The sequence below is a fragment of the Diuraphis noxia genome, unplaced genomic scaffold (assembly GCF_037042655.1).
Source record: "Diuraphis noxia isolate RWA-SAM2 unplaced genomic scaffold, SU_Dnox_SAM2 contig0002, whole genome shotgun sequence".
Classification (NCBI taxonomy): Eukaryota; Metazoa; Arthropoda; class Insecta; order Hemiptera; family Aphididae; genus Diuraphis; species Diuraphis noxia.
The window spans coordinates 18,541,513-18,554,335 of NW_028301712.1; the positions used below are offsets into that span (position 1 = coordinate 18,541,513).

Genomic DNA, 12,823 nt, shown 5'->3' on the forward strand with positions numbered 1-12,823 from the left:
CACATAATTGTAAACCATTATTTCATCTATTCGTACGTATATTATAAAAACAATATTAAATATGCTAAAACGTGTATTGTACAATGTATATAGGCACACTGCATAGTGATTATTATTTAATTAATTCATTTTTAAACGTCGTGTGTAGTATTTTTTTTATCTCACAAACTTGTTTTTACAAATCAAAATAAATAACCATTGCGTGTGCTTTTGTGTTTTTAATAAATAAAATCATTAACCATCATGTAGTACGTCGAACTTACGATTATTTATGTATTATAGTACATTATACACAAATTAAAAATGCTATTAGTTTTTTACTATTAACTATAAAATATGACAAAATTAAATTGCCAGTCACCACAATAAAAAATAACTTACGTTTGTAATACTTAGATAAATATTTAATTACAAAGTTGTTTATAACTAAGATACTATGTAAGTATTTGAAAAATAATGAATTTTTTTTTACGAACTGCAGTTAGGTTTTTATGGCATATTGACTTCTGATGTAGGTATTTAGTTAAACCAGCACCACCTAACACGAACCTCACGTAAAGAAAAGTTTTATCGGTGACTTTTAATTATTGAATGCTGCTCTATAATGAAGGGATTTTCATTTTTTACTACAGTATAATATATGTACAAAATATGTAAAGAATATAATTAAATATAATTAATTTATCTAATTTATCTTACCTATGGTCTACGACGACTTATTGATGATGTATACTTTTTATTGTTTTGTACACGTTATATACACAATATAATAGAAAATTAAATAATGAATGGCTTATTGTAGTGTCGTTACTCTGGTCGTAACGTAATATTGTGTGTGAAGAGGTTAATAAACAATAATCAATTGATGAACGCAATTTTTACAATGGCAATGAACTCTGTTACATGCATGATAAATCAATGATACATATTAATTTGTGATTATTGGTATTAGTTAATTATCTAATCAATGAGCTTAGTTCAATCTATAGATTAGAAATTACGTATACACTTTCAGTACATATATTAGTAAGATGTACTTAGGTAAGGTCGTCAGTCTTTAGTCGTGCTGATTATAATTTTTTACGGTATAAAATTTGAAATTCACACGGTATACAACGTTCCTCTCTGTATATAATATTATATACGTAGATATATTAAGTGCCAACATATAAAAAGTGATTTACTATATACAACACGCGATTTTACCACCGTATATTAATCGGTCAATATAATAAATTACAGAATAAAATAAAAAAATTATTTTAATCGGTCTTGAAAATTACACGAGATGTCGAAAATTATTTGGCAAAAATAGACGTCTAAAAAAATGCGGAGATGGTTAATTTAACAATTTTCAAGTAAGTCGCTGATGAAAAGTTATTATTATTTAAACATCATTAATATTCAAAGCCGTTTTTATTGTCTTTATAATTTATATAGTCGACACTGTGTGCGTGATTCCGGATTCGCGATGTATTTCTCGTCTAATTGTGCGTTTTTGTCTTTAATAGGTTGAATGTTGATCATTATTTTTGACCGTCTATATAATATGTAATATAAATACCGACTGACTTGCGGAAGAACAGACAGTTCACAGCGACACGAAAACGTGTAGTACTTGTGTAATAATAAATAATAATAGTCAACAGTAGGTACTATAGGTACCTACGTATAATATTCGGTATATTATATGCTGTCGACTCACGATGACCGAATACAGTATTGTTGCAGCATGGCGGTTTTACTACCTATACGTTATAACTTTTAAATTATAATTATAATAATATCTCGTGCCTAATCGAACGGGATTTTCGGACATCTCACGGGTGGCTACTATTATGTTATTATAATATATTACACTAGCTATAATATCGAGGCGTATGAAATACTATATAATATAATAATATTGTAATACCCCTGCCTACGCGTGTGCACTCGCTCTCGCACACACACGCACACACACACACACGGGTGTGTGCTGCAGTAGTGAACACGGATATCGTATATAGGTAATAGATATCATTATATCATTATGAGTGTGCGTTTTGCGAAATTCACCTCCGGGGACATCGCCTCGGTCGCGGCGGATTCGTCGAGTTTTGTCGTCCTTAAAATAATAATAATAATAATAATTCATTGGGGTAATGGGTGTACATATACATATACACACACACACACACACACACACACACACACACACACACACACACACACACACACACACACACACACACACACACACACTCACACACCGCGAGCTAAATGTCCGAATCGACACCGCCGTCGAGTTGCTGCAGAAGAATCTTCTGGTCGCCGCCGCCGCCGACTTTCGCTTTTCTACATTTTACTGCCTCGTGTGTGGTTGTTCCACATAAACGTCGAGCCGCGAAAACCCCACCGCCGCCTTACGTACATAATATTATAATGTGACGTGTACCAAATATATATATATTATAGTAATCATATAGACGTAAAGATATTATAATATTATTTTTACAATATATATTGTGTCCGTGTGTTAGTAATAAATAACAATGCAGATGATGATAATAATAATAATAATAATAATAATAATAATAATAATATTAACGCCGTCTATCTAATATTATTTTTCAGTTATGATCGATCATATTTGCGTCCGCGATATTTCTACTATTGTTATTAACTTTTTTTTCGACAATTTACGAACTGTGTTATATAGGTATGTATCGCATGATGTCGTGTACCACCTGTAAACGGCGTATTACTATTATTACTGTATACTGTGATGATGTGTATATATATAGTGTATACGATTCGTGATTTTTCTTTTTTCCCGTCTTCCGCTATTGTTTGCGCAGACGAGTAAAACATAATTTTATAGCCGGCGTTATGTTGCATTGTGTGCGTGTTCGTTTGCTGAGGTTTTTCGCATAACTCTCCGCGGCGGGATTACCGTGAAACCGGAGAAATTTTCGCGGACGGACGTGTGCGCGCCGTGCCCTCGCATATATACCATTAGTCATTACCCATTTATATATATATAATATGTATGAATGTATGTATTTATATGTGTAAGGTATGCCTGGGACCCATGCCGCCGTGTCTATCGCGCATTATTTAATTATTATTATAAAAATAAAAAAACATATTATTTATATTATATACACGTGTTTCGCACGCGCATTGTTATACATTGTATTATTATTATTATTATTATATGCACTCCGGCATTCGTACATTTTATTATTATGCACATGCTTGTTTATGTACTTTTCCTCTCATCCGCGGTGTGGACCGTGTGCAGTCGTGGGTCGCGCTCGACCAGACGGATAGTGAAAAGGTGAAGGTGTGTTTCATTTTTTTTATTTATCGTTGTTTCAAAAGCGCGTTAAACGGTCCATATAAAATGTGCGAGTGCGATTATGGAATGTGTATTTTTCGTGTACGATATTATCATCACTAATTACGAAGATTCCAGGCTGCAACAGTGCAATCACGAGTCTACAGGGTGATTTTTTTATCATGAACCACTCATTATTTCAAAAAGTATCAATGTTTTTTAAAATATTTTTTTACAAAGTTTCATATTGTTAAAAAAACAACGTTTTTATGAAAAAATTATATTTTTTAGTATTTTTTATCCTTATAATTTTTTAAGTTTTTTACTTTTTTGAATGGCAACATAGAGTTTTAATTTCATATTCCAAAGCAGAATATTTTTCTAAGTATTTTGATACGTAAAAATCGAATTTTGGACGAGTAGTTCATGAGTTATAAGTATTTAAAGTTTAGACAAGCGGAGTAGTGGACAAACATTTTGCGGGGTAACCCCGTACCACTCCACTCCGCCAATCTAAACTTTAAATACTTATAACTCATAAACTACTCGTCCAAAATTCGACTTTTACGTATCAAAATACTTAGAAAAATATTCTGCTTTGGGATATGAAATTAAAACTCTAGGTTGCCATTCAAAAAAGTAAAAAACTTAAAAAATTATAAGGATAAAAAATATTAAAAAATATAATTTTTTCATAAAAACGTTGTTTTATAACAACATGAAACTTTGTAAAAAAATATTTTCAAAAACATTGATACTTTTTGAAATAATGAGTGGTTCATGATAAAAAAATCGCCCTGTATATATAATATCATATATTAATGCAATAATTTACCGGCTATAGTATACCAGTGTGACGTGTTTGTAATATTAGGTATACTAGCTATTATTATTATTATTATTATTATTATGGTCATTTTTGCTCAACACACAATGTAACTGTTACATATTTATATTATTGCTATAGCTCACAGCGTTATGGTTCTCGATTATCTTTTTTTTTTCGTGTCTCTCTCGCAATAATAATATTCGAACGCGCGTATACGTCTTCGTATATTATTATATAAAAGTTCGACGCGGCTTTACATATTATTTATATATTAGTACTACATTGCCTATTCAGAGCGTTTTTAGTTTTGACAATGTTATAGTTGTGGCCTTATTTTATAAAAGATATAATACCCATATCTAGTACCTATAACCCATTTTAGCCTACAATACATATATGTAGGAACATAATAAAATATTTAATATTAACAAATACTATGTATTCTAATTTTCTGAATTTTACAATGTACGTATAATAATTTGATTGTACGTTTTCTACAACGTTTGCGTTTTCGTTTTTTTTTTCATTTCAATCAGTATAGATCCACATTTTTACCACCCATTCTTCGGCGTGTAATTGGATTTTCTTTTATACCCCATAAAGTTAGTGTAATTGATTTTGACGAATAGATATTTTCAAACTTGATTCGACCGTACCTGACCGATATTTTTTTAACGTTAAATAAAATATAGACTTATTTTTTTTTGTGTCAGGTAAATAATTTAATACCCCATCTAATTTGCGACCTATAGATTAAAATCTCAATAAAACAATTTGGTTTATCAATTTGTTTGAAACTCAATATAATTATATACTTTTAAGGAATATAGGTAATCAGTTTGATTTTTTCTTTGGGGGTAAATATTACATTTTTCTTTCAACATTTTTATAATTATCTTTAATCTGTTATAGTAGTCTAATAGAAAATTAAAACATCATCTATTTTATCTGCCGCCTGGAGACTGTAAATTAAATCCATAGCTATATCTTTCGTTTTGCTGTACACCATATAAGTTTCTACAACATCATCTTCGAAACAACTTCTCATAACAAAAATTAACGTTTTGTATAATTTAATTTTTTAGTTGACGATGCGGGGCAACGAATCAGTTTTTGATCATTTTATTTGGAATCATAGATTTTTCGACAAGAAGCTTTGATTTCCACTTTACAATCATAGATCAATATTTTAGAAGCTGGACTTCAATATTCCATCAATTGAGTTGACTCTAATGAAGGTAAGATGATATTATTTACTTTTTGAAACTTTAATGTATTCTAAGACTAACAAATTATTGGTTTAAAAAGTTTTTTTAAATAATTATTAGTACTGACATATAGGTATATTTGAGTTCTCTTTCAAGCATTATATAGATAGTTTAGAACATGAATAATGCCAATGGTAAATAATTTTTTAGTAAATATTACTTATTAGCAGGCAACGAAGATATTAACAGATTTTAAATTCAACTAACATCATATAACTTATAAACTTAAGTTATTTTTCAATTTATCTTGGTCATTAATTTGTTTATACTGTCTTAGTTACAAGCTTGCAAGAATATTTTTGAAAATCTATTTGTTTTATAGGTAACTTATTTTATTCCTAAATATACGCTAACATCAAGGTGTTTATTTACCTATAAGATTAATGTATAAATTATATATTTTTTATTATGGCAACCTATACTTACTTGTATTTAATTTCCTGGAAATTTTAATGAATGATGATATTGTATAAATAATTAATATTAAATCAATGATCAAAGTCTATTTTTTTTATAAATTTATAGATCGGATTTAAGTGTTAATAACAAGATACATTTTATTTTAAAAACACTTTATCTTCAACTTTGGAAAGTGTCAAATACGTCTCTAAGCTTATAATAGATAAAATTAGTTAGTAAAAAATTGATTACATGATACTTCGTCTTGAGTACATGTTTTTACCCTATTTTCCGAGAGGATAATTTTTACCATTGTAATGACTTCACATTTTTACCGAGTAAATATTTCTCATTTAGTTATAACATTGTAAGAAAAAATTTTATATTGCATTCATAAAATCAAGAAATTTAATTTTTTTTAATTAAATAAAATAATTTTCATGGTTAAAAATATATTTTTAAAAGCTGTCAGACGCATAGAAAAACTGAAAGTAATATATTTGAATTTGAATCTTCTATCAATAATCGCACAATACGATGAACGTGCAGACTGACTATTATTTATGCATGTCAAATAATATTGTGAAAACCTTAGAAAAAATATTAAAGATTTAACTTATAAGCTAACCTTCAATCCTATTACACATAATTTCCACTTTAAGTTACGCCTTACGACTTACACTATTAAGTAACATCCCTTTTTATAATTAGATATTTTAAGTTTTTAATTGAGTGTAGTGGAGCGAACATACAGGGCCACAGTGGCCATCCCTTAAGGCCTTTACTTTCAAGGTCTCAACTATTTATAATCTTATCTAAGAATTTAATGACATAATAAATAATGACCTAATTATTGGGCAACATTTAATTTAATTATTTAAGATTTGGTTCCATAATCGATATACTTCAATATAATATTTTGTACATAGAACACTGGATATTTCAAAACTCTTCGCGATTTCAGTGATTAAAATAATTTTAATTTACAACTATAAAAACAGAAAAAAATCTTTGAAAAATGTTGTTTTACAATACTTGTAAAAAAAAAAAGAATCGTACAATAATCATTCAACTGCCGATGAAATTATCTCGAGTCATAAGAATCGGTCTGATGATATTATACGATAATTAGCGCGTTACTCCGAAAATGCAGTGTCCTACGACTTATATTTTTACAATATATATTATATTCATTCGAGTTATGCTGATAGGGTACGCGGCTTATTTATACCGGATATATTATATTTTATATAATATTGCAACCAGTAAAAAGGGTCAATTAATTTTGTGGAACGCTCTCCAGCGAATAGCATTGGCAACAAAAAAATGTCGTCACCGGACTGTGTTTCAACATGGCGAGCGTGTATATAATATGCAACGATTAACCGCCGGCGTTGGCGAGTAACAACACAGAACACCAACAAGTATATTATAAATTTATAACATAAATATATAATACAACAATAATGCGAAGAATATAATATTTATATACGAAAGCACAAAACGATAACGATGGTAATGGATAGTAAAACGAACGAAACTACTCGGCGGTGTCCCTTAATGAGCATCGAGTAGGTACCTACGCGCCTATATAATATTATTATTATGTAGGTACACGTTAGTATCTACATGGCGCATACTCCAACAACGACGACAACAAGTAACAACAACAATAATAATATGTATGCGGTATGTGTACTATATATCATTATGTACAATGTACAACAACTTCAGTGTGTGTGTGTGTACAACACTACGACCTTTAAGCCATAATAAATATAATAAATAATATTATAATATGCATTCGGCGCGTGGTAGGCGTTCGTCGTAATACCCGTGCACACATTATAATCTCAAATCTAATGAGATTTGGCAGGCGAAGATCGATCACTGTGGCCGAGGAAACCAGCCAGAAACCAAAGTGATCGATAAATCATTTTGCCGATTGCCCGCGCGTTTTTAACGGAATAATTATTGTCGTTTGGACTTTGGGGACGATAATGCTATTACTATATAATTAACTACAACAGCGACGATTATTAAAAAATAATAACTAATAATAGATAGGTACGACCCCCTAACATTGTCGGTAGGTGCAATATTACGATCGCATTTCCGACTGCGACTATTAGTGTTCTACGTCGTGGTCGTATATTTTATCTGATGATATTCATGTCACCTATTGTACCATCATTTATATTTTAATGATATTGTAACGAGATTACTGACTCGTCATTTATCTCGCACTAGTCGCACTCGACGGATTCGCTTAGGTAACACAGAACACAGGAACGTAGAGTACGAGCATATAATATATTATTTGCATAGCCAGACAGTCGAGTCTGAACCGCGGGTAGAGACTATCAGACGACAGTCGAGCCTATATTTTTAAGATACCTTACATTAATATTTGGATTCACTATATATATAACATAGAGTTTTAATTTCATATTCCAAAGCAGAATATTTTTCTAAGTATTTTGATTCATAAAAATCGAATTTATGACGAGTAGTTTATGAGTTATAAATATTTATAGTTTAGACAAGCGGAGTAGTGGACAAACACTTTGAATTATGAAATTATAAAATTCTATAATGTCATTCAAAAAAGTAAAAAACTTAAAAAATGATAAGGATAAAAAATATTAAAAAAATTGTTTTTAAATAAAAACGTTTGTTTTTTTAATAACTTGAAACCACGTATAAAAATATTTAGAAAAAAGTCAATACTTTTTTAAATAATGAGTGTTGTTTGATAAATCAATTACCCTGTATATATGTATAATAACCAATCTCGTATAGATAAATAATAATTATTATATTTTATTGTACACATTCAAATGATACAATATTTAAATATTATGCCAAACTGCCTTGCCTATACGTTGTAAAATAACTATCGATATCGTGAAATCGGCAACGTGGGTATTTTCGCGTCCGGAGAATGATCGATGGTGTGGCGGTGTGGCATGGTGGGGAGGTGGCCGGCACACATATGCCGTTTTCGTCCGGTCGTTTTCTCGCTGGGTCCATCTCAAGGCAAACGTGTTCGCCGCCGCTTCTCAAAAACTCTGATATTGCTCCTTTTTTCCCCCCACGATATACCAGACCTATGGCCGCCACTTCCCTCCGGCGGCGTCGGCGGTTTCGCTCACAAAAGAACGAGCCTCGACAACACACCCTCCTTTTGCTGCCGTCACTATATATATAGTATTTTTATCTCAGCTCAAATATTATCATTAAAATACCAAGTACCTAGATTCGCGATGTGTACATAACGATAACGGAAATGCATAATATTATTATAATAAGCTGCACTCGGCGTATAATTGCGATATTATCATATTATATGCACATGCGCGGGTACAAGTGTAATAACATTAAATACTCTGTAGTAGTGTAGTGTATAGGTATGCAATTCTACGCAATTCTACTACGTTGCCGACCGATAACAAAATATGACAGTAATATTATTATTATTGTCGAATATACAAATAAATACATCTATCGTAGGTTGTAGGCAAAATAATGTGTACAAAAAACATGGCCGTTGTTCCGGTATGCATCATGCGATTATGCTATTATAATATTACTCAATGATCAAAAACAATTGTAAATAATTAAAAAAAAAAAAATCGCTATTTATTTATAATTTATGTAGAAAAACAATTTTAAAGGTACTCGTCTAGTATATTTAATTTAATGCTATTCACAAATTTGTATATTAATCATTAACTGATATAATCTTACAGATAATGACTTAGATTAAACCTGTCTTACATCTACTCCATGATCTATCCATTATATCATATTTATTATATCGTTTTTTTTGATATCCATCAACTGTCTGCAGTCAATCTAAATATTATTTTTGAAAATTATTATAACCAAAGACTTAGACTATCGGGACTATCCGACAGTTGACGAGTATTTTCTAAATCAGACTATGAAGTTTTCCTAGTGCTCTACATTTCAATAGTTTGATGTGTGATCGGTAGTTTGATTTACATAAACTTCCGGCAGTCACGCGACTAATAGGTATCACTGATAAGAATTTGTATCCGCTCGTAATAACTTGTTTCCGAAACACGCGTTTACACACATTATAGGTAAATAATGTTTAATTGTTAACAGCCAGTAGACCGCATACCGGAACCATAGTCGAAGTTAAAAATAAACATATCAGATAGGTTTGGTCCAGGCTATCGGTATATGTTTGAGTTAAATGTTAGGTGATTTAGTAAGTCATCTGTCGTTTATGATCTATTGCAGATATTATTTCTTTTATTGTAATTAAATGGGTAAATTCGTACAACGCGCAATAAAAACTAGGCTAATAACTAAAAACTAATATAATAATTATCTTCGGTCGTATATATAAAAGTTAAAAGAACTTCTGGACGTCTTGACATCTAATATATATTCGTCCGAAACAATTGGCCCTATTATTAGACTCCTATAACATCTTCTAGATAGTTATATGCACTTATGCACATAATGTGTATTGTGTGCTGTGCGATCGTTTATATTTAAAACAAAATTTATTCCGAACAGCGTGTTTAAGTTCTAACGTGCGTTGTTCATGTTACTTTAAAAACATTTGGAGCAAATTGTAAACCATAATATTATAATAACACGCATTTCCTGTCGTTTATTTATACGCACTGTCGTTGGACGAAAAAAATATCACTCAATTATTTAGGTTAATTATAAAACAAAAAGATCAAATTAAATGCTCATCGCAAGATTCGCTGCTGTAATCAGTAGAACCACTATATAGAATGAAGGTATTTAAAGTAACAAGGTTAATTTTTCTCTCTCGATGCTTTATTTTTTTTTTGAAATTCGCCAAAGATATACTTATACATATGCAATTATATTAGATTAGTGGTTTGATTAAAAATATACAGTTTTCGTCTACATTCAGGTGAACGATTAACGATTTATTTTGTCACTCGACATTCTGGAGCTGACGTGCAGGTATTAAATAGTGACATCATTTTAACTGTATGTATATTTTTTATTATACATAAGTACCTACACATAATAATTTCTATCTTCCAATCACCCGTCCGTAAACTACCCACGTTTACGCTTTGAGCAACAATTATAATACAATTGTGATACTGTTTTCATTGTTGATCCCGCGAGGTACGTTGCAAATATTATACTGATGTCGTTCAAATTGCATAACGGATAAACGTGTTTATACGGATCTATTAACGTGTCACCTGTTTCCGATGCACCAGTCAACACAATCACATATAGTTATTATATTCCAAATTGAATTAATTTGTAAAAAAAAAAAATGAGGCAAGAGTCATGTTATTATTATTGTTGTTGTTTATACACAAATGTACGCAATAACAGTTTAAAAATATTAATAAATCGCATATTTTTTTTTAAATATTTTCCTATTTATTTTTTCTTAGGTATATTTACAAACAGAGTACGAAATAAAAATGTATTATGTAAATTTATTACACGCATAATAATATTACTAAGCATATTACGGCGTCAACGAACAAAATGTAGGTTAAACAATTTTATAGTTTTGTATTTTGTATTTTTTTTTTTTTTTAATATCATAATAATTTAAACTACTTTTAAACTTTAATTTGACTTATATGTGCATGCGTGTGTATGAGTGTATATATGATATATATAATATGCTAAGTCCCTCATGCGATTTAAATTATATTCGTGCTTGCATCCTATGCGGCAATGCGTATACAATATACATATAATACGTATACGTGCTTAAGACTACACTGTAATTATCTCATTATTATTATTATTATTATTATTATTATTATTATAACATGCGTTATTACTTATTACTTATTGTGAAGAAACTAGCTCAATATTCATAATTTCAGTGTTTAATTATATATCAATTAATCCTTAAACCTTGTTGTATTTTTCACTTTTAATGCAAAATCACTTTTTGCAATTATTATAATATAACATGACAGTTTACTTTAAAACTTGTTAGATACTTTATTTAACAGATAATGTAAGTAATTTTTTTTATATAAGTATTAAAATATAATTTATTGTAATGAAGCTTGCAACCGTTCTATATAGCAGTATTCTCAACGGTAAACTAGCAAACAAAATAATATGTTTTTATACATCTTAAAACTGGTTTGAAAATCGATTTGTACCTTCGAGTACAAATAATTTTTTCGACTTCTGTCTCGATTATTCTATACGGCTTTATACACATTTGATGAATCTGTGTCAGCCTGTTTTACTACTATAGTTTTCGCTGCACAAAATATGTTTACTACATACTGGTCTTTTAAGTAAATTTAAATCACAACACGTTTTCTATAATGTCACTCAAAAAAAAAAAAAAATTGTTCCATACACACCGATTGGTATTTAAACTTGGGATAGGTACTTATACCTACTATACCTAACCGAGTCCTTGCGAAAGTTTCATCGAACCCAATATAAATTTCGTCAGATGATTTGCACTGATATACAATGTCTCAATAGAATATGGACCATTTTGAATAGATTATAGCCATAGGGCTTTCTGATTTACCGGAAGAAAGTGTATTTCAGACCAGTGTAACGCCCAATATCTTATAGATATATTCAATGTGATTATACTTACTCATAAGTCGTAATAATATTTATAACACTCAAATAACTGATTAATTTCACGACAGTACTATCCCTATCGATAAGATATGTGTATTATTTGGATGATTTTCCACCATATATATGTTTAATAATTATGTTTTAATGCATTATTTAATACATTGAAACAGGGAAAATTAAATGTATAAATTATGATAAAATTATTAAGAACAGAGTAAAAAAGTTTTAACTTTAGGTATCAAAAGTAAAAACCTTTTAAATTTTTCTATTTTTGTTGACTACATTTTTATTTTTATGTCAAAAGATTTGAAAATCTAATAGAATGTTTTAAGTCATTTATTGATAACGATAATTCATACGATATAATATCATAATAACTTTTATATGCATATA

General features: G+C 29.8%; 1 protein-coding gene across 2 annotated transcripts in view; it reads left to right on the forward strand.

Annotated features, from left to right (window-relative positions):
- conu (Rho GTPase-activating protein conundrum) overlaps nt 1–12,823 on the forward strand; it is a 67,144-nt gene that overhangs the window by 32,290 nt on the left and 22,031 nt on the right. The window contains exons 1-2 of one of the 2 annotated variants that reach the window (XM_089220394.1): nt 1,206–1,358; nt 5,237–5,389. In XM_089220394.1, the coding sequence (XP_089076520.1) occupies nt 5,384–5,389 (6 nt within the window). In that variant the 5' untranslated portion in view covers nt 1,206–1,358; nt 5,237–5,383. Of the gene's footprint in view, nt 1–1,205; nt 1,359–5,236; nt 5,390–12,823 lie in introns of those variants that run through there. The other variant, XM_089220393.1, reaches the window with a different exon arrangement.